The sequence below is a fragment of the Salmo salar genome, unplaced genomic scaffold (genome assembly GCF_965601325.2).
Source record: "Salmo salar unplaced genomic scaffold, fSalSal1 ptg000136l, whole genome shotgun sequence".
Taxonomy (NCBI): Eukaryota; Metazoa; Chordata; class Actinopteri; order Salmoniformes; family Salmonidae; genus Salmo; species Salmo salar.
Window position 1 is genome coordinate 1,602,004 of NW_027675321.1, and position 27,749 is coordinate 1,629,752.

Sequence of the window (27,749 nt, forward strand, 5' to 3'; positions counted from 1 at the left end):
TCTGCCAGCGGTATACAGCGCATTCGTAAAGTATTCAGACCCCTTCACTTTTTCCACATTTTGTTATGTTACAGCCTTATTCTAAAATGGATTAAATAGAAAAATGGTGAATAATTTTTCATCCTCATCAATCTTCACACAATACCCCACAATGACAAACCCAAAACAGGTTTTTAGACATTTTTACAAATGTATTTACTTAAGTATTCAGAACCTTTGCTATGAGACTCGAAATTGAACTCAGATGCATCCTGATTCCACTAATCACCCTTGAGATGTTTCTACAACTTGATTGGAGTCCACCTCTGGTAAATTCAATTGATTAGACATGATTTGGAAAGGCACACACCTCTCTATATCAGGTCCCACAGTTCAGTGCATGTCAGAGCAAAAACCAAGCCATGAGGTCAAAGGTATTGTCCGTAGAGCTCTGAGACAGGATTGTGTCGAGGCACAGGTACCAAAAAGGTACCAAAAAATGTCTGCAGCATTGAAGGTCCCCAAGAACACAGTGGCCTCCATCATTCTTAAATGGAAGACGTTTGGAACCACCAAGACTCCTCTTAGAGCTGGCCGCCCGGCCAAACTGAACAATCAGGGGAGAAGGGCCTTAGTCAGAGAGGTGACCAAGAACCCGATGGTCACTCTGACAGAGCTTCCAGAAGGACAACCATCTCTGCAGCACTCCATCAATAAGACCTTTATGGTAGAGAGGCCAGACGGAAGCCACTCCTCAGTAAAAGGTATATGGCAGCCCGTTTGGAGTTTGCCAAAAGGCACCTGAAAGACTCTCAGACCATGAGAAACAAGATTCTCTGGTCTGATTAAACCAAGACTGAACTCTTTGGCCTGAAATCAAAGTGTCATGTCTGGAGGAAAATTGGCACCATCCTTACAGTGAAGCATGGTGTTGGCAACATCATTACTGTGGAGATGTTTTTCAGCAGCAGTGCAAATTGTCCCCTGATATTGGTGTAATTTATCACCCATTTTGTCTGTATGAAAGTTAATTTCCCCTCAGGCACACATGAGTAATTTGTTATTCTTTGTCATATCTTACGCATATTCAGTGGCCTGACTGCGTCCAGACTACATCAAAGGCCCGTCCTGGTAGATCTGAACCTAATGCAGCTTGGAGTGATCGGATGACGGAAGTCACATTTAGGTGCCAGGTGTAACTGAGGCCATAGACTATCCATTACTTTGAGTGTTTTATAGAATATGACTAAATGTGATTCTGTGTTGCAGGGGCATTTATCATTTTCAGCAAATCTACTGGGTTGGTTGAAAAGTGATACTAAATCTACATACCATGCACTATTTTGACATAGTGGAAAATATACTGAATGTATATTGTTTTTCATAGTAAGTTATGTGTTGCTTTTGCACATTTGTTCATTGGTTTGCTTAGTGTTGATTGGTCAGTCATTGGGTTCATTTGTTTTACAACATGTTCAAATCAAGCTTTATTTATACAGCACATTTCAGACATGGATGCAACACAATGGCTTGACAGGAAAAATGAAAAGAAGAGGATTAAAAAAAAGAATAACATCTGAAAGACTAATGAAGATTCTAAGGAAAATCCATTGATTAAAATATTTATTGGATGGATCCAACCCAAAATATAAGGTTGTTTTACTCCATTGTTTGTTGTTACGTTCACCAGCAAGAAACCAGAAACGTCCCTTAAATTGAAGAGGGAACTAACAAAGAGTCACTGACAACAGTGTGAATTTATGAAAGCACCCGAATGTCCATTGAGAAAGCACAACGACTATACCATTTAGCTAAGCTAAGAATGACGGGAATAATCAAGTCAATAAACGTTGGGTAGTTAGTTAGATAGAATATAGTTCATATACTGGCAAGTTTGATGTATAAGTAGCCAACTAACGTTAGGTAGCTAGTTAACATACCGGTACATACTGCTGTAATAACATACTTGCAAATAGTCAGCCAAAATGACGTGTAAAGTAACTTATTTGAAAAGTAATTATTTTATTACATTGCTCAACATTTTCTTAACATTTGTCATAATTAGTTAAAGCAATGAATTTGTATCGGCTCTCGTTGGACTTCGGCTGCATATTTTCCGCCATTTTCTACAAATCTAAAAAACAACGGGAAGCCACGCCCATTTCCTGAAGAATTGCATTATGGACCCTAACGTACTGCGTGTTTACGTCATATTATGGCGAATTTAGTACGACATCCGGGAGGTTTTGGCATACTAACTATATCATTTTTTTGACATATTGTTTTGTATACGTTTTAAAGATTCTAAGTACTGTTCCAAATCAGATAAAAAAATTAAGAAAAGGGGCTTTTTCTTCATAAATTTTGATTTGTGGATGAAAGATTTTCCTAATAAAATAAAGAGATTTATGACATACTCACGTTCAATTGTGGAATCAGTGTAGTAAAATAATATGTCAAACTTAGTTAAATAAAGATTTGTGCAAACTTAAAAAATAAAAAAAAATAATAAAAAAAAAAATGAACAAAAAAAATGAACAAAAAAATACTAACTATATCATACTATGACCAATAAGCACACTATATACTCAATTAACATCACAAATAGTACGGTTAGTATGAGTATTCTAACACAGCTAATGACTTATCAACAGCTCTAACAATTTGACCCCCACAGGAAAATCTACACTGGCAGTTATAGAAAGACCCATTTACTATATAACCATTGATTCTTGAAGAATATAACTTATAAATGCCTCAAATGTTTCAACTGTATTACCCCATCAGAAACCAAAACATAAGCTTGAAAAACACCACTGTTTGTTAACAAGCACTGTATAGCCTTGAAATCTGGTTAAAACTATCATTTTGACCTTATGAATGGCCAGTGCTTGTATTTATAGTGTAGTCAATTCAGGGGGTAGTCCTGGACTGAACTCAAACCTGGGTCCAGCGACTGTCAAGTCAACAGCTTATAACTGTTACGCCAAGATGTCTGAACTTCTTGACGAGGTCGCTAGGTATTGGGTTACGGTTGCTACAATAGCTTTCTCTATGAATTTCAGAGTGGTTACAATTCTCCTTCCCCCATCCCTCAGCTGCTTACCAAACCAAGCCTCTGGGCAGCCATTTTGTTTCTGTTTAAAAACTAGGTTGTCCCTTTAAACAAGCCACACAATCAACCAATTCATCTGCAGTTCAAACAATAACAAAGCTGTAATTCCACCACTGATTTGGTAATAAGATGATGATGGGGCTGGAGAAATGTAACTACTCTCAAATTCATAGACGGACCTATGGATGCAAGGACTGACCATCCATGATATCAACATAGTTTTAACCATGTTTTGAGTGTGAGTGTTTACAGTGTTTGTTTATCATTTAAATTGTTTCTAGACATTGGAGTATAAAAAGCTTATTTGGGGTTCTGATGGGGTACAACAGTTGAACTAAGCTCATGAGGCATGTGTTATATTCTTCAAGAATCAATGGCCATAAATAAATAATTTAAAAGTCAAAATATTGATGTAGCTATTGAATATTTCCCCTCTAACACCACACATCAGTTCAACAACAACATCATCTTTATCAGGAGGAGAGTAGCTTAGTGAACTCATGGTCGGAGATGTTAGCTAGCTAGGCTAATGCTAACTTAACCAGCCCGCTAGCTGACTAATAACAACAACACCGCAAATATGAAATTAAATCTGATAACTAACTAGACGACAGAAGTGGGTTTAAAACACAGTGGCTAATATACACGAAAGCGTCTAAAGAGCTTTATTGGTTCGGCTATTTTGTCTAGCAAGCTACCGAGGTGGCTGAATAACTGTTGAAAGAAGCGTTCCGTCCACTACATTATACGTCACACCAACAGCATTACCTTAAATTCCCACACCGCCATCTGCTGACTGGAGTGGGTAACGCAGTTGAGTAAAATGTTTATTTTATTGTCAGACAAAAAGTTAAAGTGTAGGAAGCATTCGTTTTTACTCGCTAGTGTAACAACACAGTGTGGTTAAAGACGTAGTAAGCTAGTTGTAGTCACGATATGGTTCCCTATAAGTACAAACAGTTATGTTTTTGCGTTGTTACATATTTCTTGACTTATTTCCGGATATCTTCTAAACTACCCACAATGCACTATGTGCTACAGAGTTTGTATGCTAGCTCGGTATCTAGCTCCAGCTTGTAAACGTCAGCCACACCTCATGCTTTCATATACTGTGTGGTTGTGATATCTAGTGGGAACGCATTAGCACGGTAGACTCTGCTGCCTTGTTGTCAGTAGGGATGTTACTTTTGATACCGGAGCTACGAGGCCTGCGTCCAAATCGCTAAGCAGTAAACTTCAAAGCAGTGTACCGATGCCTGTATCACTTTATCAGCAGCACGTCATCAATGGCGTCTGAAGCTTCATTTCATCAAACAACCACCTGATTGGTTTGGTATTGGGCTTGAAGATCCCACCCAATGTGTTCTCTAATCTCATAAAACATTTCAGTGTCCTTATTCTCCCAAGGGGAAGGTGCTGGAGTATTGAAAACATGGGTGGCAATAATTCAGACCCCTACCTTTTGAGAATTACATGTTAAACTAAATATCTTTCTCTGAGCTATTGTATTAGTATAAAATCATTTCCCTGTATTTTTGACACAATATAGCTCAGTATTTGAATTTTTTTTATAGAGTCGTTTTTGCTCATCTTTATCAAGAGTGTCAACAATTTTGTCCCCCACTGTACCTCCATACTGCTGCTACATGGTGTAACAATACATCATGTAGATGTATATAATGAACAGACTAGCTCTATACTGCTCCTACATGGTGTAACAATACATCATGTAGATGTACATAATGAACAGACTAGGTCTATACTGATCTTACATGGTGTAACAATACATCATGTAGATGTATATAATGAACAGACTAGGTCTATACTGCTCCTACATGGTGTAACAATACATCATGTAGATGTATATAATGAACAGACTAGGTCTATACTGATCCTACATGGTGTAACAATACATAATGTCGATGTATATAATGAACAGACTAGGTCTATACTGCTCCTACATGGTGTAACAATACATCATGTAGATGTATATAATGAACAGACTAGGTCTATACTGCTCCTACATGGTGTAACTATACATCATGTAGATGTATATAATGAACAGACTAGGTCTATACTGATCTTACATGGTGTAACAATACATCATGTGGGGCTTTAAGGCGATGCTAGTGTGACGTATAATGTAGTGGACGGAACGCTTCTTTCAACAGCAGCAACAGGGAATTTGTAGATCAGTCAATCGGCAGTCGCTTGCAATGTCGAACAAGCCATTCCTCCATACAGAATCTCTCCAGGTCCTTGATTTTTTTAGTCTGTCTTATGGACTGCCCTGATCAATTCAAACCACAGGTTTTCAATGGAGTTCAAGTCCGAAGACTGAGATGGCCACTGAAAATGTTGATTTTGTGCCCAATTAACCATTTCTTTGTGGATGTTGATGTGTCTTGCTGGAAGATCCACTTATGGCCAAGTTTCAGCCTCCTAGCAGAGAGGTAACCAGGTTTTGGGCTAAAATATCCTGGTAGTGGGTAAAGTTTATTTATTTATTTTATACAGTCATTTTTTCTCGTCTTTATCAATAGTATCAATAACTAGGTGCTTATTTTGATATGTAGTTATTTGACTGAATCAGAAATACAGATGTGGAGTAGATGTAGTTTGTTTTAAATTCTCATAAAAAAATGAACTAATCAAACAACACTTGTTGCTCTTTGTACGTGTTGATATAATATTCATATTTAATGGAGAGGAAAAAAACGTTTCCCTAAACTGCTTTATAATATTATAATTCAATGAAGAATAAAAATAGTTGTCCCTCCTCAACTGCGTTTCCTCCCTCCAGACAGCAGATGGCGATATGAGTCTTTCAGGCGATGTTTCTAGTGTGACGTATAATCTAGTGGACGGAACTCTTCAACAACTGCAGCCACCTCGGTAGCTCGCTAGCCGACAAAGTCGGAACATTCAAGTTCTTTAGACACTTTCCTGGTTTAATTGTAACTGTGATTTAAACATACTTATGTGTAAACAACTAGCTACCCCATTTAATTTAATATTTACGTTGTAAGTCAACTAGCTGGCTGGTTAAGTTAGCACTAGCCTAGCTAGCTAACATCTCCGACCATGCGCTCACTAAGCTACTCTCCTCCTGCTAAAGAGGAGGTCTGTTGGACGGAGAAAGAAGCTCTGGGGCTGAACGTTGTCGTGAAAGAGGAGAAGGAAGAGGAGGATGTCACAGTAAAACAAGAAGTAGAGGGTGAGGCTGTTACCGTGAAAGAAGAAGAGAAAGACGTTACAGAGAAAGAAGAGGAAGACACGTTCAGAGTGAAAGAGGAGGAGGATGTTATTGTGAAAGAAGAGGAGGAAGTGAAAGAAAATGAAGACGTTTTTGGAATGAAGGATGAAGAGGGGGAGATTACTGTCACATTAGAGGAGGACGAAGAAGAGAAGACTGGAGAACTGATTAACACCAGTAAATACAGTGAGTACTATCTTACAGTGAGTACGGCCTTCCCTGTAGCTCAGTTGGTAGAGCATGGTGTTTGCAACGCATGGTGTTTGCAACGCCAGGGTTGTGGGTTCGATTCCCACGGGGGGCCAGTACGGGAAAAAAAATAAAAAATGTATGAAATGAAATGTAAGTCGCTCTGTATAAGAGCGTCTGCTAAATGACTAAAATGTAAATGTCTAAAATGTTATAAAACAGGGACATTGATCTGATTAACACCAGTAAATACATTGAGTACTATCTAATAAAACAGGGACATTGATCTGATTAACACCAGTAAATACAGTGAGTACTATCTAATAAAACAGGGACATTGATCTGATTAACACCAGTAAATACAGTGAGTACTATCTAATAAAACAGGGACATTGATCTGGTTAACACCAGTAAATACAGTGAGTACTATCTAATAAAACAGGGACATTGATCTGGTTAACACCAGTAAATACAGTGAGTACTATCTAATAAAACAGGGACATTGATCTGATTAACACCAGTAAATACAGTGAGTACTATCTAATAAAACAGGGGCATTGATCTGATTAACACCAGTAAATACAGTGAGTACTATCTAATAAAACAGGGACATTGATCTGGTTAACACCAGTAAATACAGTGAGTACTATCTTATAAAACAGGGACATTGATCTGATTAACACCAGTAAATACAGTGAGTACTATCTAATAAAACAGGGACATTGATCTGATTAACACCAGTAAATACAGTGAGTACTATCTAATAAAACAGGGACATTGATCTGATTAACACCAGTAAATACAGTGAGTACTATCTTATAAAACAGGGACATTGATCTTTTTTTTTTTTTTTTTTAAATCACCTTTTTTAACCAGGTAGGCAAGTTGAGAACAAGTTCTCATTTACAATTGCGACCTGGCCAAGATAAAGCAAAGCAGTTCGACAACATACAACAACACAGAGTTACACATGGAGTAAAACAAACATACAGTCAATAATACAGTAGAAAAATAAGTCTATATACAATGTGAGCAAATGAGGTGAGATAAGGGAGGTAATGACAAAAAGGCAGTGGTGGCAAAGTAAATACAATATAGCAAGTAAAACACTGGAATGGTAGATTTGAAGTAGAAGAAAGTGCAAAGTAGAAATATAAATAATGGGGTGCAAAGGAGCAAAATAAATAAATAAATACAGTAGGGGAAGAGGTAGTTGGGCTAAATTATAGATGGGCTATGTACAGGTGCAGTGATCTGTGAGCTGCTCTGACAGCTGGTGCTTAAAGCTAGTGAGGGAGATATGTGTTTCCAGTTTTAGAGATTTTTGTAGTTCGTTCCAGTCATTGGCAGCAGAGAACTGGAAGAAGAGGCGGCCAAAGGAGGAATTGGCTTTGGGGGTGACCAGGGAGATATACCTGCTGGAGCGCGTGCTACAGGTGGGTGCTCCTATGGTGACCAGCGAGCTGAGATAAGGGGGAACTTTACCTAGCAGGGTCTTGTAGATGACCTGGAGCCAGTGGGTTTGGCGACGAGTATGAAGCGAGGGCCAGCCAACGAGAGCTTACAGGTCGCAGTGGTGGGTAGTATATGGGGCTTTGGTGACAAATCGGATGGCACTGTGACAGACTGTATCCAGTTTGCTGAGTAGAGTGTTGGAGGCTATTTTGTAAATGACATCGCCGAAGTCGAGGATCGGTAGGATGGTCAGTTTTACGAGGGTATGTTTGGCAGCATGAGTGAAGGATGCTATGTTGCGAAATAGGAAGCCAATTCTAGATTTAATTTTGGATTGGAGATGCTTATTGTGAGTCTGGAAGGAGAGTTTACAGTCTAACCAGACACCAAGGTATTTGTAGTTGTCCACATATTCTAAGTCAGAACCGTCCAGAGTAGTGATGCTGGACAGGCGGGCAGGTGCAGGCAGCGATCGGTTGAAGAGCATGCATTTAGTTTTACTTGTATTTAAGAGCAGTTGGTGGCCACGGAAGGAGAGTTGTATGGCATTGAAGCTTGTCTGGAGGGTTGTTAACACAGTGTCCAAAGAAGGGCCAGAAATATACAGAATGGTGTCGTCTGTGTAGAGGTGGATCAGAGACTCACCAGCAGCAAGAGCAACATCATTGATGTATACAGAGAAGAGAGTCAGCCCAAGAATTGAAACCTGTGGCACCCCCATAGAACTACCAGAGGTCCGGACAACAGGCCCTCCGATTTGACACACTGAACTCTATCAGAGAAGTAGTTGTTGAACCAGGCGAGGCAATCATTAGAGAAACCAAGGCTATTGAGTCTGCCGATGAGGATGTGGTGATTGACAGAGTCGAAAGCCTTGGCCAGGTCAATGAATACGGCTGCACAGTATTGTTTCTTATCGATGGCGGTTAAGATATCGTTTAGGACCTTGAGCGTGGCTGAGGTGCAGTTGCTGTTTGAGGTGAAGAAACATTTGTTTTGAGAACCTCCACAACTCATTAGTGGTGGTGCATTAAGACAATCAGAAATACTATCAGACATCCACAAATGGGCACATTTATAGACCTACATTTGCACACAGGCCAGGTAGACTAGTCCTACTTCTATATGTGTAACCAGGTAGACTAGTCCTACTTCTATATGGGTAACCAGGTAGACTAGTCCTACTTCTATATGGGTAACCAGGTAGACTAGTCCTACTTCTATATGTGTAACCAGGTAGACTAGTCCTACTTCTATATGGGTAACCAGGTAGACTAGTCCTACTTCTATATGTGTAACCAGGTAGACTAGTCCTACTTCTATATGTGTAACCAGGTAGACTAGTCCTACTTCTATATGTGTAACCAGGTAGACTAGTCCTACTTCTATATGTGTAACCAGGTAGACTAGTCCTACTTCTATATGTGTAACCAGGTAGACTAGTCCTACTTCTATATGGGTAACCAGGTAGACTAGTCCTACTTCTATATGTGTAACCAGGTAGACTAGTCCTACTTCTATATGGGTAACCAGGTAGACTAGTCCTACTTCTATATGGGTAACCAGGTAGACTAGTCCTACTTCTATATGTGTAACCAGGTAGACTAGTCCTACTTCTATATGTGTAACCAGGTAGACTAGTCCTACTTCTATATGTGTAACCAGGTAGACTAGTCCTACTTCTATATGTGTAACCAGGTAGACTAGTCCTACTTCTATATGTGTAACCAGGTAGACTAGTCCTACTTCTATATGTGTAACCAGGTAGACTAGTCCTACTTCTATATGTGTAACCAGGTAGACTAGTCCTACTTCTATATGGGTAACCAGGTAGACTAGTCCTACTTCTATATGGGTAACCAGGTAGACTAGTCCTACTTCTATATGTGTAACCAGGTAGACTAGTCCTACTTCTATATGGGTAACCAGGTAGACTAGTCCTACTTCTATATGGGTAACCAGGTAGACTAGTCCTACTTCTATATGTGTAACCAGGTAGACTAGTCCTACTTCTATATGTGTAACCAGGTAGACTAGTCCTACTTCTATATGGGTAACCAGGTAGACTAGTCCTACTTCTATATGTGTAACCAGGTAGACTAGTCCTACTTCTATATGTGTAACCAGGTAGACTAGTCCTACTTCTATATGTGTAACCAGGTAGACTAGTCCTACTTCTATATGTGTAACCAGGTAGACTAGTCCTACTTCTATATGGGTAACCAGGTAGACTAGTCCTACTTCTATATGTGTAACCAGGTAGACTAGTCCTACTTCTATATGTGTAACCAGGTAGACTAGTCCTACTTCTATATGTGTATTCAGGTAGACTAGTCCTACTTCTATATGTGTAACCAGGTAGACTAGTCCTACTTCTATATGTGTAACCAGGTAGACTAGTCCTACTTCTATATGGGTAACCAGGTAGACTAGTCCTACTTCTATATGGGTAACCAGGTAGACTAGTCCTACTTCTATATGTGTAACCAGGTAGACTAGTCCTACTTCTATATGGGTAACCAGGTAGACTAGTCCTACTTCTATATGGGTAACCAGGTAGACTAGTCCTACTTCTATATGTGTAACCAGGTAGACTAGTCCTACTTCTATATGTGTAATTAGGTAGACTAGTCCTACTTCTATATGGGTAACCAGGTAGACTAGTCCTACTTCTATATGGGTAACCAGGTAGACTAGTCCTACTTCTATATGTGTAACCAGGTAGACTAGTCCTACTTCTATATGTGTAACCAGGTAGACTAGTCCTACTTCTATATGTGTAACCAGGTAGACTAGTCCTACTTCTATATGTGTAACCAGGTAGACTAGTCCTACTTCTATATGTGTAACCAGGTAGACTAGTCCTACTTCTATATGTGTAACCAGGTAGACTAGTCCTACTTCTATATGTGTAACCAGGTAGACTAGTCCTACTTCTATATGTGTAACCAGGTAGACTAGTCCTACTTCTATATGGGTAACCAGGTAGACTAGTCCTACTTCTATATGGGTAACCAGGTAGACTAGTCCTACTTCTATATGTGTAACCAGGTAGACTAGTCCTACTTCTATATGTGTAACCAGGTAGACTAGTCCTACTTCTATATGTGTAACCAGGTAGACTAGTCCTACTTCTATATGTGTAACCAGGTAGACTAGTCCTACTTCTATATGTGTAACCAGGTAGACTAGTCCTACTTCTATATGGGTAACCAGGTAGACTAGTCCTACTTCTATATGGGTAACCAGGTAGACTAGTCCTACTTCTATATGTGTAACCAGGTAGACTAGTCCTACTTCTATATGTGTAACCAGGTAGACTAGTCCTACTTCTATATGTGTAACCAGGTAGACTAGTCCTACTTCTATATGGGTAACCAGGTAGACTAGTCCTACTTCTATATGTGTAACCAGGTAGACTAGTCCTACTTCTATATGTGTAACCAGGTAGACTAGTCCTACTTCTATATGTGTAACCAGGTAGACTAGTCCTACTTCTATATGTGTAACCAGGTAGACTAGTCCTACTTCTATATGTGTAACCAGGTAGACTAGTCCTACTTCTATATGTGTAACCAGGTAGACTAGTCCTACTTCTATATGTGTAACCAGGTAGACTAGTCCTACTTCTATATGGGTAACCAGGTAGACTAGTCCTACTTCTATATGGGTAACCAGGTAGACTAGTCCTACTTCTATATGGGTAACCAGGTAGACTAGTCCTACTTCTATATGGGTAACCAGGTAGACTAGTCCTACTTCTATATGTGTAACCAGGTAGACTAGTCCTACTTCTATATGTGTAACCAGGTAGACTAGTCCTACTTCTATATGTGTAACCAGGTAGACTAGTCCTACTTCTATATGTGTAACCAGGTAGACTAGTCCTACTTCTATATGGGTAACCAGGTAGACTAGTCCTACTTCTATATGGGTAACCAGGTAGACTAGTCCTACTTCTATATGTGTAACCAGGTAGACTAGTCCTACCTCTATATGGGTAACCAGGTAGACTAGTCCTACTTCTATATGTGTAACCAGGTAGACTAGTCCTACTTCTATATGTGTAACCAGGTAGACTAGTCCTACTTCTATATGTGTAACCAGGTAGACTAGTCCTACTTCTATATGTGTAACCAGGTAGACTAGTCCTACTTCTATATGTGTAACCAGGTAGACTAGTCCTACTTCTATATGGGTAACCAGGTAGACTAGTCCTACTTCTATATGTGTAACCAGGTAGACTAGTCCTACTTCTATATGGGTAACCAGGTAGACTAGTCCTACTTCTATATGTGTAACCAGGTAGACTAGTCCTACTTCTATATGTGTAACCAGGTAGACTAGTCCTACTTCTATATGTGTAACCAGGTAGACTAGTCCTACTTCTATATGGGTAACCAGGTAGACTAGTCCTACTTCTATATGTGTAACCAGGTAGACTAGTCCTACTTCTATATGGGTAACCAGGTAGACTAGTCCTACTTCTATATGTGTAACCAGGTAGACTAGTCCTACTTCTATATGGGTAACCAGGTAGACTAGTCCTACTTCTATATGTGTAACCAGGTAGACTAGTCCTACTTCTATATGTGTAACCAGGTAGACTAGTCCTACTTCTATATGTGTAACCAGGTAGACTAGTCCTACTTCTATATGTGTAACCAGGTAGACTAGTCCTACTTCTATATGTGTAACCAGGTAGACTAGTCCTACTTCTATATGTGTAACCAGGTAGACTAATCCTACTTCTATATGTGTATTCAGGTAGACTAGTCCTACTTCTATATGTGTAACCAGGTAGACTAGTCCTACTTCTATATGTGTAACCAGGTAGACTAGTCCTACTTCTATATGGGTAACCAGGTAGACTAGTCCTACTTCTATATGTGTAACCAGGTAGACTAGTCCTACTTCTATATGTGTAACCAGGTAGACTAGTCCTACTTCTATATGTGTAACCAGGTAGACTAGTCCTACTTCTATATGGGTAACCAGGTAGACTAGTCCTACTTCTATATGTGTAACCAGGTAGACTAGTCCTACTTCTATATGGGTAACCAGGTAGACTAGTCCTACTTCTATATGTGTAACCAGGTAGACTAGTCCTACTTCTATATGTGTATTCAGGTAGACTAGTCCTACTTCTATATGTGTAACCAGGTAGACTAGTCCTACTTCTATATGTGTAACCAGGTAGACTAGTCCTACTTCTATATGTGTAACCAGGTAGACTAGTCCTACTTCTATATGTGTAACCAGGTAGACTAGTCCTACTTCTATATGTGTAACCAGGTAGACTAGTCCTACTTCTATATGGGTAACCAGGTAGACTAGTCCTACTTCTATATGTGTAACCAGGTAGACTAGTCCTACTTCTATATGCGTATTCAGGTGTGCGTCCTTACTCAACATTGACAGGAGTGTTTCAAACAAAAGACAATTAATAAATTGACAAGAATCTTGCGGGGTCAGGTCTGGGTGGTCTGCCAGGGGCCGTTTCATTTAGTATCCGTTTGGGTCAGTTGGGGAATGATTGTATTTCCCCATAGTATGTTGTACCGATGTTGACCAACTGAAAGGGAGTGTAACTTTATGACTATAATTACTGTTCCCTGAAGGAGGGAAACGAGGTACAACACCTTCCTGGGTCGGTGAAGAGCGGTATTACATTTAAGGAATAAATCCAAGCCTCACTCTCATCACCTGTGGAAGGCGGGGCTTCCAGCGAGGCGTGGATTTGATTGTATGTTGTACCTAGTTTCCCTCCTGTTTCATATATTGCTGTTCACTGAACCCTATGATCACTTGGCTACATAGCTGATGCCTGCTGGACTGTTCATTAATCACGGTACTCCATTTTGTTTATCTGTTGGCCCAAGCCTAGAACTCAGGCCCTGTGTGTAGTTAATCGACCCTCTCTGCCCATTCATCGCCACTTTACCTGTTGTTGTTGTCTTAGCTGATTAACTGTTGTTGTCTTACCCGTTGTTGTCTTAGCTAGCTCTCCCAATCAACACTTGTGATTGCTTTATGCCTCGCTTTATGTCTCTCTAATGTCAATATGCCATGTATACTGTTGTTTAGGGTAGTTATCCTTGTTTTATTTTACTGCAGAGCCCCTAGTCCTACTCAACATGGCTCAGAGAACTCTTTTGTCCCAACTCCCACACATGCGGTGATCTCACCTAGCATAACTGGTGCCTCCAGAGGAGAAACCTCTCTCATCGTCACTCAACACCTAGGTTTACCTCCACTGTACCCGCACCCTACCATACCCCTGTCTGTACATTATGCCTTGAATCTATCCTACCACGCCCAGAAATCTGCTCCTTTTATTCTCTGTTCCCAACACACTATTCGACCAATTCTGATAACCTTTAGCCGTACCCTCATCCTACTCCTCTGTTCCTCGGGTGATGTAGAGGTTAACCCAGGCCCTGTGTGATGTCCTGGCCGTGTCTGAATCCTGGCTTAGGAAGGCAACCAAAAATTCTGAAATTTCCATCCCCAACCACAACATTTTCAGTCAAGATAGAACTGTCAAAAAGAGAGGAGTTTCAATCTACTGCAGAGATGGCCTGCAAAGTTCTGTCATACTTCCCAGGTCCATGCCCAAACAGTTCGAGCTTCTAATTTTCAAAATGAATCTCTCCAGAAATAAGTCTCTCACTGATGCCGCCTGTTATAGACCCCCCTCAGCTCCCAGCTGTGCCCTGGACACCATATGTGAATTGATTGTCCCCTATCTATCTTCAGAGTTTGTTCCGTTAGGTGACCTAACCTGGGATATGCTTAACACCCCGGCCGTCAATCTCGATGCCCTCAATCTCACACAAATTATCAAGGAACCCATCAGGTACAACCCTAAATCCCTAAACATGGGCACCCTCATAGATATTATCCTGACCAATTTGCCCTCCAAATACACCTCTGCTGTTTTCAATCAGGATCTCAGCGATCGTTGCCTGCATCCGTTATGGGTCCGCGGTCAAACGACCACCCCTCATCACTGTCAAACGCTCCCTAAAACACTTCTGCGAGCAGGCTTTTCTAATTGACCTGGCCCGGGTATCCTGGAAGGATTTTGACCTCATCCCGTCAGTAGGGGATGCCTGGTTGTTCTTTAAAAGTAATTTCCTCACCACCTTAAATAAGCATGCCCCTTTCAAAAAATGTAGAACTAAGAACAGATGTAGGCCTTGGTTCAACCCAGACCTGACTGCCCTCGACCAGCACAAAAACATCCTGTGGCGTACTGCACTAGCATCGAATAGTCCCCGCGATATGCAACTTTTCAGAGAAGTCAGGAACCAATACACACAGTAAGTTAGGAAAGCAAAGGCTAGCTTTTTCAAACAGAAATTTGCATCCTGTAGCTCTAACTCCAAAAAGTTCTGGGACACTGTAAAGTCCATGGAGAATAAGAGCACCTCATCCCAGCTGCCCACTGCACTGAGGCTAGGAAACACTGTCACCACCGATAACTCCACGATAATCGCGAATTTCAAGAAGCATTTCTCTATGGCCGGCCATGCTTTCCTCCTGGCTTCCCCAACCCCGGCCAACAGCTCCGCAGCTACTTGCCCAAGCCTCCCCAGCTTCTCCTTCATCCAGATAGCTGATGTTCTGAAAGAGCTGCAAAACCTGGAACTGTACAAATCAGCTGGGCTAGACAATCTGGACCCTCTCTAAAATTATTTGCCGCCATTGTGGCAACCCCTATTACTAGTCTGTTCAACCTCTCTTTCGTATCGTCTGAGATTCCTAAAGATTGGAAAGCTGCCGCGGTCATCCCCCTTTTCAAAGGGGGTGTCACTCTAGACCCAAACTGTTACAGACCTATATCCATCCTGCCCTGCCTTTCTAAAGTCTTCAAAAGCCAAGTTAACAAACATCACTGACCATTTCAAATCCCACCGTATCTTCTCCGCTGTGCAATCCGGTTTCCGAGCTGGTCACGGGTGGACATCAGAAACGCTCAAGGTACTAAACAATATCATAACCGCCATCGATAAAAGACAGTACTGTGCAGCCGTCTTCATCGACCTGGCCAAGGCTTTCGACTCTGTCAATCACCGTATTCTTATTGGCAGACTCATCAGCTGATAAGAACAACCGATCAATCAACAACCGATCGCTGCCTACACCCGCCCGACTAGCATCACTACTCTGGATGGTTCTGACTTAGAATATGTGGACAGCTACAATACCTAGGTGTCTGGTTAGACTATAAACTCTCCTTCCAGACTAATATTAAGCATCTCCAATCCAAAATTAAATCTAGAACCAGCTTCCTATTTCGCAACAAAGCCTCTTTCATTCACTCTGCCAAACATACCCTCGTAAAACTGACTTTCCTACCGATCCTTAACCTCTTGGGGCTAGGTGGGACGCTAGCGTGCCACCTGTGGTGCACTCCATCAACAGCAGGTGCATTTCAAGAGCGGCAAATTTGAATCCAAATAAATGTCAAAATTCAAATTTTTCAAAAATACAACTATGTTACACCATTTGAAAGATAAACATCTCCTTAATCTAACCACGTTTTACGATTTCAAAAAGGTTTTACGGCGAAAGCATAAATTTAGAGTATGTTAGGACAGTACATTTACAAGAGTTGTGTGTAATGTTTTGTCAAGTCAAAGACAGGGTCACCAAAACCATAAAACCAGCTAAAATGATACACTAACCTTTTACAATCTCCATCAGATGACACTCCTAGGACATTATGTTAGACAATGCATGCATTTTTAGTTCTATCAAGTTCATATTTATATACAAAAACAGCGTTTTACTATGGCATTGATGTTGAGGAAATCGTTTCCCTCCAATAACCGGCAGTCAAGTCAGCGTCAGAAATTAAATAATTAAAATTAGAAAACATTGGTAAAATATTATATTGTCATTTAAAGAATTATAGATTTACATCTTTTGAACGCAATCAACTTGCCAGATTTAAAAATAACCTTACTGGGAAATCACACTTTGCAATAATCTGAGCACTGTGCCCAGAAAAATACGCGTTGCGATACAGACTAGACGTCATGTTGGGGAGATCTAAAATCGAAAATACTATGTAAATAATCCATTACCTTTGATTCTCTTCATCAGATGTCACTTCCAGGTATCACAGGTCCATAACGAATGTAGTTTTGTTCAAAAAAGCTCATCATTTATGTCCAAAAATCTCCGTCTCGTTAGCACATGATGTAAGCCAGCCGGACTTCTCGTCATGAACGAGGGGAAAAAATATATTTCCGTTCGTTCAAACATGTCAAACGTTGTATAGCATAAATCATTAGGGCCTTTTTTAACCAGAACATGAATAATATTCAAGGTGGACGAATGCATAGCCTTTTATAACGTATTGGAACGAGGGTACCCAACATGAAGTAGCGCGCCAGGTGTCTAATGGGACATCACCGTTCCATGGCTCTTGTTCGGTCAGATCTCCCTCCAGAAGACTCAAAACACTTTGTAAAGGCTGGTGACATCTAGTGGAAGCAATAGGAAGTGCCAAAATATTCCTAAACCCCTGTGTTTTTCAATGGGAGAGGTTTAAAGTCAATACAACACATCAGGTATCCACTTCCTGTCAGAAAATGTCTCAGGGTTTTGCCTGCCAAATGAGTTCTGTTATACTCACAGACACCATTCAAACAGTTTTGGAAACTTTAGAGTGTTTTCTATCCATATATAATAAGTATATGCATATTCTAGTTACTGGGTAGGATTAGTAACCAGATTAAATCGGGTACATTTTTTTTATCCAGACGTGCAAATGCTGCCCCCTAGACCCAACAGGTTAACTTTGGCGAAGTCATTTACAGAATAGCCTCCAACACTCTACTCAGCAAACTGGATGCAGTCTATCATCCGTTTTGTTACTAAAGCCCCATATACCGCCCACCACTGCAACCTGTATGCTCTTGTCGACTGGCCCTCGATACATTTTCGTCGCCAAACCCACTGGCTCCAGGTCATCTATAAGTCTTTGCTATTCCACCTTAACTCAGCTCACTGGTCACCATAGCAACACCCACCCATAGCACGCACTCCAGGAGGTATAGCTCACTGGTCATCCCCAAAGCCAACACCTCCTTTGGCCGCCTTTCCCTCCAGTTGTCTGCTGCCAATGACTGGAACGAATTGCAACAATCGCTGAAGTTGGAGACATACATCTCCCTCACTAACTTTAAGCATCAGCTATCTGAGCAGCTTACCGATCGCTGCAGCTGTACACAGCCCATCTGTAAATAGCCCATCCAACTGCCTACCTCATCCCCATGTTTTTATTTACTTTTTCTGCTCTTTTGCACACCAGTATTTCTACTTGCATATCATCATCTGCACATCTATCTCTCCAGTGTTAATTTGCTAAATTAATAAATTATAATTACTTCGCTACTATGGCCTATTTATTGCCTTACTCCATTTGCACACACTGTATATAGACTTTTCTGTCGTGTTATTGACTGTTCGTTTGTTTATTCAACGTGTAACTGTTGTTTGTGTCGCACTGCTTTGCTTTATCTTGGCCAGGTCACAGTTGTAAATGAGAACTTGTTCTTAACTGGCCTACCTGGTTAAATAAAGGTAAAATATATATATATAGTAACTTTATTGACAACACCCAAATGGATACTGTCATTAATGTGGTTCTTCAATATTTACACATAATTCTTAATACTGTAGTTGTTTAGTTCCAGTCACATGTTCAACTATCATCAGCTGATCCAGGAAATCATTTTCTGAATGACAGTCACATGACAAACATCACGACATGCAACAACAACCAAAGTGCTTCTTTATTCATTACTCTGGTAAAGACTGTTATGCCGTGCTCCACGTTGGATCCAACATTCCTACTTTGGTCATAATGTGTAGAGAACTGTTTCTTGATGGATAGGCTATTGTACAACACGCAGAGCTATTTTCCTATATTTGTTGTTAGGTGAAGTTATGGGTCCTACAGTAGGTCTATGTTGTTAGGTGAAGTTATGGGCCAATTTTGCAACCAAACAGTGTACACACCCTCATTGTCAGGCTGATGGAAAAGCCAAAGAGCATTTTTTCTGGTTGTAGTGTTTTTTTAAGTGTAAAGCGGTTGATTTGCGACAATAACACAAACATATTAAGCAGGAGATTCAGATGAGCTTTACAATTATAATCCAAGGTAGTGTGAAATGTACTCATAAGCAACCTGGAAATGGAGGTTACTCCCCTGAGTTTTCCCCCATTCACATTCAGAATACATTGTGAAAAACTAAAATCTTTGCTCACCATTTTTGCTCCAGGCAGATATACTACATCCATAACTAGTGGTTTCCTCATTACCAGATATACTACATCCATAACTAGTGGTTTCCTCATTACCAGATATACTACATCCATAACTAGTGGTTTCCTCATTACCAGATATACTACATCCATAACTAGTGGTTTCCTCATTACCAGATATACTACATCCATAACTAGTGGTTTGCTCATTACCAGATATACTACATCCATAACTAGTGGTTTCCTCATTACCAGATATACTACATCCATAACTAGTGGTTTCCTCATTACCAGATATACTACACCCATAACTAGTGGTTTCCTCATTAGCAGATATACTACACCCATAACTAGTGGTTTCCTCATTACCAGATATACTACATCCATAACTAGTTGTTTCCTCATTACCAGATATACTACATCCATAACTAGTGGTTTCCTCATTACCAGATATACTACATCCATAACTAGTGGTTTCCTCATTACCAGATATACTACATCCATAACTAGTGGTTTCCTCATTACCAGATATACTACATCCATAACTAGTGGTTTCCTCATTACCAGATATACTACATCCATAACTAGTGGTTTCCTCATTACCAGATATACTACATCCATAACTAGTGCTTTCTTCATTACCAGATATAGTACATCCATAACTAGTGGTTTCCTCATTAGCAGGGAGGTGTTTCTGCAATCAAATTGTGTGCGCATTGCCCTCGTGTTGCAATTTTATTAAACACAGAAAGGGGCCTATATTGGAGACCAAAAGTCGTCTGGCACACTGCTTAGAGTTTCAACAACTTTAATAACTTATTTCTAGCCTACAATCATCGATGTTACTACTAATGTGAAAACAAGACAAAATATAACTTTTCTTGCTCATTTTAAGGCAAATATCAAATAATTTTAACATTCATTACAGACGTCAATTGTTGTCCAACATCATGGCTCCGCTGTTGGCATCACCTTTTACAGTGGATTTCTGCTGTTGTGGGCCTTTAATCATCTGTCTGACTTTGTTGTTCACACAGGAGAGAAACTTCACTATTGTGGATCCTCTGGGGAGCCTCAACAACCTCATGATGCTGAAGAGGCAGAGAAGAGTCTCTCCAGATCACAACACCTCAAGAAACACCTGCAGAGATCCACAGGGAAGAAATCTAACTGCTACTCTGAGTGTGGGAAGAGATTCACCTCCTCAGCAGGCATTAACCTCTATGGGACCGGCGGGACGAATTCGTCCCACCTACGTAACAGCCACTGCCATCCTGTGGCGCGATTTTCAAAATCTTCAAAATCATATTACTTCAATTTCTCAAACATATGACTATTTTACACCATTTTAAAGATAAGACTCTCGTTAATCTAACCACACTGTCCGATTTCAAAAAGGCTTTACAACGAAAGCAAAACATTAGATTATGTCAGCAGAGTACCAAGCCAGAAATAATCAGACACCTATTTTTCAAGCCAGCATATAATGTCACCAAAACCCAGAAGACAGCTAAATGCAGCACTCACCTTTGATGATCTTCATCAGATGACAACCCTAGGACATTATGTTATACAATACATGCATGTTTTGTTCAATCAAGTTCATATTTATATCAAAAACCAGCTTTTTACATTAGCATGTGACGTTCAGAACTAGCATACCCCCCGCAAACTTACGGGGAATTCGCTAACATTTTACTAAATTACTCACGATAAACGTTCACAAAAAGCATAACAATTATTTTAAGAATTATAGATACAGACCTCCTCTATGCACTCGATATGTCCGATTTTAAAATAGCTTTTTGGTGAAAGCACATTTTGCAATATTCTCAGTAGATAGCCCAGGCATCACGGGCTCGCTATTTAGACACCCGGCAAGTTTAGCACTCACCATAATCATATTTACTATTATAAAAATGTCATTGCCTTTTGTTGTCTTCGTCAGAATGCACACCCAGGACGTCTACTTCAATAACAAATGTTGGTTTGGTCCAAAATAATCCATCGTTATATCCGAATAGCGGCGTTTTGTTCGTGCGTTCCAGACACTATCCGAAATAGTAAAGAAGTGTCGCGCGCTTGGCGCAATTCCTGACAATAAAATTCAAAGTATTCCATTGCCGTACGTCGAAGCATGTCAACCGCTGTTTAAAATCAATTTTTACGTCATTTTTCTCGTAGAAAAGCGATAAAATTCCGACAGGGAATCTCCTTTTCGGCAAACAGAGGAAAAAATCCCAAAGGCGGGGGCGGTCGGGGTCACGCGCATAAGCTAGTGTCTCTTGATGGGCCACTTGAGAAAGGCGATAATGTGTTTCAGCCTGGGGCTGGAATGACGACATTCTCTTTTTTCCCGGGCTATGAGAGCCTATGGACGACGTGGGAAGTGTCACGTTAGAGCAGAGATCCTTAGTAAATGATAGAGATGGCAAAGAAGTTCCAGAAATGGTCAGACAGGCCACTTCCTGTAAAGGAATCTCTCAGGTTTTGACCTGCCATTTGAGTTCTGTTATACTCACAGACACCATTCAAACAGTTTTAGAAAATTTAGGGTGTTTTCTATCCATATGTAATAAGTATATGCATATTCTAGTTACTGAGTAGGAGTGGTAACCAGATTAAATCGGGTATGTTTTTTTATCCAGCCGTGTCAATGCTGCCCCCTAGCCCTAACAGGTTAAAATTCATCAGAGAATCCATACAGGAGAGAAACCTTTTACCTGTACTCAATGTGGGAAGGGTTATAGCTCATCTAGCAGTCTGACAGTACACAAGAGAATACACACAGGAGAGAAATCTTATAGCTGTGGTCAATGTGGGAAGAGTTTTGGTCAATCTCGCCATCTGGTATCACACCAGAGAACCCACACAGGAGAGAAACCTTATAGCTGTGGTCAATGTGGGAAGAGTTTTGGTAAATCTGGACAGCTGACAGTGCACCAGAGAATACACACAGGAGAGAAATCTTATAGCTGTGATCAATGTGGGAAGAGTTTTACTACATCTAGCACTCTGACTCTACACCAGAGAACACACACAGGAGAGAAACCTTATAGCTGTGGTCAATGTGGGAAGAGGTTTGCTGCATCTAGCACTCTGACTCAACACCAGAGAATACACACAGGAGAGAACCCTTATAGCTGTGATCAATGTGGGAAGAGTTTTGGTCAATCTGGACATCTGACAGTGCACCAGAGAAGACACACAGGAGAGAAACCTTGTAGCTGTGATCAATGTGGGAAGAGTTTTACTACATCTTGCGATCTGACTTCACACCAGAGAACGCACACAGGAGAGAAATCGTATAGCTGTAATCAATGTGGGAAGAGTTTTACCACATCTGGCTCTCTGACTTCACACCAGAGAACGCACACAGGAGAGAAACCTTATATCTGTGGTCAATGTGGGAAGAGTTTTAGTCAATCTAGCTATCTGACAATGCACCAGAGAACGCACACAGGAGAGAAACCTTGTATCTGTGGTCAATGTGGGAAGAGTTTTAGTCAATCTAGCCGTCTGACAGTACACAAGAGAATACACACAGGAGAGAAATCTTATAGCTGTGACCAGAGATAATCTGATAAAAGACTTCTGATCAAACATCAGAAAATACATGAAGGAGTTGTTTCATGATATCAATGAATTAATGTCTCAATGTAGAATGTTTTAACATTGTAGTAGGAGTATTTTAATGATGTCACAATGTAGAACCCTAAACGTTTGTCCCCTGTTCTAATGATTTCAACATGATATGGATATTAGCCTCAGGGGGAAAATCCAGGCTCTGAAATGGAAGAGTTACTATTTATGTGATTTAACTAAAAGTGACTAACACAAAAAGAGCTGTGTTACATTTACCATGTTGGTGACCCACTGGAATCAAAATGCACCACTTCAAAATGTAGCTAGCTGTTTTCTACAAGTTGTCCTTTAACCAGTGATGTACACATTATTCCCAGATTCTGTGTGCTTTTTGAGCTGTTAGTTTTAACAGGACGTGCAACCTCATCTCCCTCCTCTCGCACAATTGATTTCAACATGATATCTATGAGTTATGACAAATAAGTGTTGTGTTCCTTTGTTTAGCGACCCCTAAATTTAAATGCATCACTCCAAAATGTAGCTGACTGTCTTCTGCAGGTTGTCCTCTAACCAGTGAGGTGAAATATATCTCCCATTTCCATGTGTTTTTTAGTTGTGTTAGTTTCAACATCCCGTACAACCTGATTTCCCCCCTAATCGATATCAGTGATTTATTGCTACTTGTGCAGTTTTATAAAGGTGCTTGTTTAAAAAAAATCCAAGTAATATGATTATTATGGCTGATGTTTGTGTATATTGCACATTTTATGTTTAGGTTTTCAATATCACAAACTCTTTCTGCATATTGGTTATTGATTTGGACCCATTAAAACTGTGTTTTGACATTGGGGATATCCCACCTAGCAACATGTCATTGAAAAGCTGTTGAAAGTAGACTATGCAACCAAATATTTCATATTTACATTTCATGTAACATTTAGTAATAATTATTTATGTAACCAACTGACTATTATATTGACATTGTTACCCTGCTTTTATAATATCAGGGTTCATTCTCAGATGTGCCAACCCAAATGTACTAGACCATGACATTGGGGACTGGGCCCCGATCCAACAACATGCCTATCTAGTGAACACTGAAAAGAGAGAGAAGCTCTGCAGTGAGGTGGAAAGTTAATATGGATATTGCAGTAGTTTCCTCTTGAAATCAGACATGTCAGTGGTGAGGACAACTTGGTTGCTGATTGTCTCAAGGGTGGGCAGTTAAAAAGTTTTGTGTTTTGCGTTTAGCCAGTGCGTAGCCATGGATCACAATTTATTATAACTGCATGTTTTTCCGTATTGGAGATGAGTTTTGTTTGGGCTCGTTCCAAGGAGACGAGAGTTCTAGAAGCTAGTGGGATTTAGGATGACGAGAGTTCTAGAAGTGTATATATATTGTCTTGAATTGTTGACAGCCAGTGGACACCATGTTTATATTGGTGAAGGTGAAGCATTGTAGTTGATTATAATGTGAATTGGAAGTTTTTTTCTGTTGTTGGTAAGCATTCTCTTAAGGTGTTACCGTCTTTGGTTTTTCCATTTATGTTTTGAGGTTTGGAATTTAGCACGTCTAGCTCGTTAGCTCGTTAGCCCGTCTAGCTTCGTTAGCCCGTCTAGCTCGTTAGCACGTCTAGCTCGTTAGCCCGTCTAGCTCGTTAGCACGTTTAGCTCGTCTAGCTCGTTAGCACGTAGGACGCACTGATTGGTGTCACCTCGTTAGTCAGTATGTGTTACACCTGTGCTGGCTTGTCCATCTCGTTAGTGGGAAGGTGTTTCACCTGAGCTGGTCCAGGTTCTATTTAAGAGTGTCTGGCCCAGTGCTCCAGTTGTCTTGATACATGTGGAGAGTCAACACCTTTAGTTGCTCCACCTTTTTGGTTTGCTTCCTGTCTTTAAGTTTGGTGTGGGTTTTTATTTTGTTTTACTCTTCTTGGGCAGATTTAGTGGGTCTCATGGTGGGTGTCTTTTATGTCCCAGTTGTTGTTACTAGTCAACTTTCAGTGGACACTGAGAGCAAAACTGCAAGATTATGTTATAATACTTTTATTGCATCAAATGGTTGTTTTATGCAACAGAATAGAGGGTTCTTAGAACTATTGTGTCTGTGTTCTACTGAGGATGGGCCTCTGGGAGAAAACACTGTCAGGAGATTTACAATGTCTTTTGGGTGATAAAACCTAAAGAGACTGCATTCCAGAGCATGAGTTAATGTTTCTGTTCTATATGGTACCAGGGAGAGATGACCTCAGGGCCAGACCCTGGTCTCTACATAAAGAGTACTGTTTTTACAGCAGATACTGTCTGCTGAGAATTATAAGTATCTTTCATACAAATCTTAACCTTGTGACCCGTTCTATACATCTGTTGTTGGTCATGTAGGTTGAAAGGGGTGCAAAAGACCTTGGTACTTTTGTCTCATGGCTCTCAATGAATCATCTGGGGGTGATTCGTCGACCAGCCATCATTATCGTAGAGCACTCAATTGATTCACTTTATAATTGTATGTTGTATTGACCTGCTCCCTTATTATTAAGTGAATAAAGATTTAGTTTAAGTATAACTCTGACTTGTGTGATAAGTTTGTCTCATTTGATATTAAAGAAATTAACAACCACATTTGGCGATGGGAACGTGAATCTTGACTTGGTGACTGACGACCTGGGTAAATGACCTGGCTCCTGACGACCTGGGTAAATGACCTGGCTCCTGATGACCTGGGTAAATGACCTGGCTCCTGACGACCTGGGTAAATGACCTGGCTCCTGACGACCTGGGTAAATGACCTGACTCCTGACGACCTGGGTAAATGACCTGACTCCTGATGACCTGGGTAAATGACCTGGCTCCTGACGACCTGGGTAAATGACCTGGCTCCTGACGACCTGGGTAAATGACCTGACTCCTGATGACCTGGGTAAATGACCTGACGACCTGGGTAAATGACCTGGCTCCTGGTGACCTGGGTAAATGACCTGGCTCCTGACGACCTGGGTAAATGACCTGGCTCCTTGTGACCTGGGTAAATGACCTGACTCCTGATGACCTGGGTAAATGACCTGACGACCTGGGTAAATGACCTGGCTCCTGACGACCTGGGTAAATGACCTGGCTCCTGACGACCTGGGTAAATGACCTGACGACCTGGGTAAATGACCTGGCTCCTGACGACCTGGGTAAATGACCTGACGACCTGGGTAAATGACCTGGCTCCTGACGACCTGGGTAAATGACCTGGCTCCTGACGACCTGGGTAAATGACCTGACGACCTGGGTAAATGACCTGGCTCCTGACGACCTGGGTAAATGGTGCACGAGGGATCCCTCTAACTTGGGATCTGAGGGAGACCACACTTCGGGAACAGAGCAGATGAACCCACCTTTAATCTGAGTGGATACCACAACTCAAACCTAGTTTTTTTTTAAGAATGAGGTGAGCAAAACATGCAAGTGCAGGCTCAGAGTGTATTCCTGTGTGTGATATATTTAGGCTGAATATCGATATAAGATATATATCCTGATATTTTTTTCTGCAAAGTGAGAGCAAATGTTCAGTCAAAGTCAAAGCCAGATATGACATGTCTCAAGTAGTTTTATTGAAAGCGGCTATTTCAGTGAACAGTTGAAAAATCAAATGAATAAATAATAAACAGGGCTCTTCACCTGGTTCAGATTAAATGCTCAGCTGTTCAAATAACAACAACATGTAAACATAAACACTGTAGAACAACAGGACGACCTTTTTGGAAATCAAAGCTCCATAAGGTGCACATTTAAATAAATAAAAATATCTTAAACAAAAATAGCCTATAAAATAAAATAGGCCTATCTTTTTCTGAAATAAATATTATATATATTTATGAGAAAAGTCAACTTTTTTTTCATTTGACAACTTTAAATGGCTTATTAAAATCAAATTACAGATTTCTTCTCCTTTCTAACAAATCCACAGATGCAAATAACGAACATTACAAAATAATAAAATATGACAAACCCTAGTAAGGGCAGCAATTATATATAAATAAAGAACAAAATAAAGTGCTCAGTTTGAGAAAATGTGTTTTAAACATCAGCCTGAGATTACCATTTGCTTTTTGTTAACTCAATTTCTTATCTGAACAGCCTCAACCAGTTGCACAAGAAACAGACTATCAACTCAATAAACATTTTCCCCCTCTTTTTTTACTTTGATAAACAGTAATGCTGTCTTGAGGTAGACATTAGAAGACAAGCGTGTCCTCCTTCGTTTAAAGATTTTGTGCGAGAAACACCAGCCTGTCAACGGCATCCGGCTTCAGAGATGCTCTGTGGCAGGTCACGATATTGCCACTGCAGCTGAAAACCCTTTCGGAGGGTGAACTGGTAGCTGGTACCAAGAGATACTTTTTTTGCCAGGTGGCTCAGAGCTGGAAAGACAACTTCATGATCCTTCCACCACTTGAGGGGATCAGTGTCACTCTCCACACTTGCTGACTGCAAGTAACTTGACAGTTCATTTTCAATAGCCTCCCTCTTGGTTGGTGGCGCAGTGGTGGTGGCTGTGCGCTGCTTGAAGAAGCTTGCCAGTGTCTTAGCTTTTGGTGCCACTGCTGCTTCTCCATCTGCAGGCTCAGTTGGCACACGTAGGTGAGGCGGTTGACAGCTGCTCTGATCAGCCAGTAGCGTCTCCACCTCCAAGACAGCTCTGTGCTTCAATGCATCAACTTTTTCACTTGGGATATAGGTGGCCCTGAAGCGTGGATCCACAAATGAAGCCATCTCCAATAGGTCAGTAGTGGCTGGGTCAGAATACTTGCGGTTGAGGTACTCAACAATGCTGGTCTTGATCGATTTGCAAAGCTCGCTATCACATGCCAGGAGACTGTCGTTAAAAAGGTGCAGCACAGG

General features: G+C 40.7%; 1 protein-coding gene across 1 annotated transcript; it reads left to right on the top strand.

The window, feature by feature from the left end:
* Nucleotides 1-5,970: 5,970 nt before the first annotated feature.
* On the top strand, nucleotides 5,971-21,552 carry LOC145866924 (uncharacterized). The gene is made up of 2 exons (XM_082970994.1): nucleotides 5,971-6,536; nucleotides 20,315-21,552. The coding sequence occupies exons 1-2, from the start codon at nucleotides 6,179-6,181 to the stop codon at nucleotides 20,608-20,610; spliced, it is 654 nt and encodes a 217-aa protein (XP_082827120.1). The 5' UTR covers nucleotides 5,971-6,178; the 3' UTR covers nucleotides 20,611-21,552.
* Nucleotides 21,553-27,749: the final 6,197 nt, after the last annotated feature.

Bases quoted from the DNA above. Each gene is read 5' to 3' on its own strand.
- LOC145866924 (XM_082970994.1), top strand. From the start codon at position 6,179: ATGCGCTCACTAAGCTACTCTCCTCCTGCTAAAGAGGAGGTCTGTTGG. The intron at 6,537-20,314 runs GTGAGTACTATC...TTGTTCACACAG, and splicing joins GATTAACACCAGTAAATACA to GAGAGAAACTTCACTATTGT.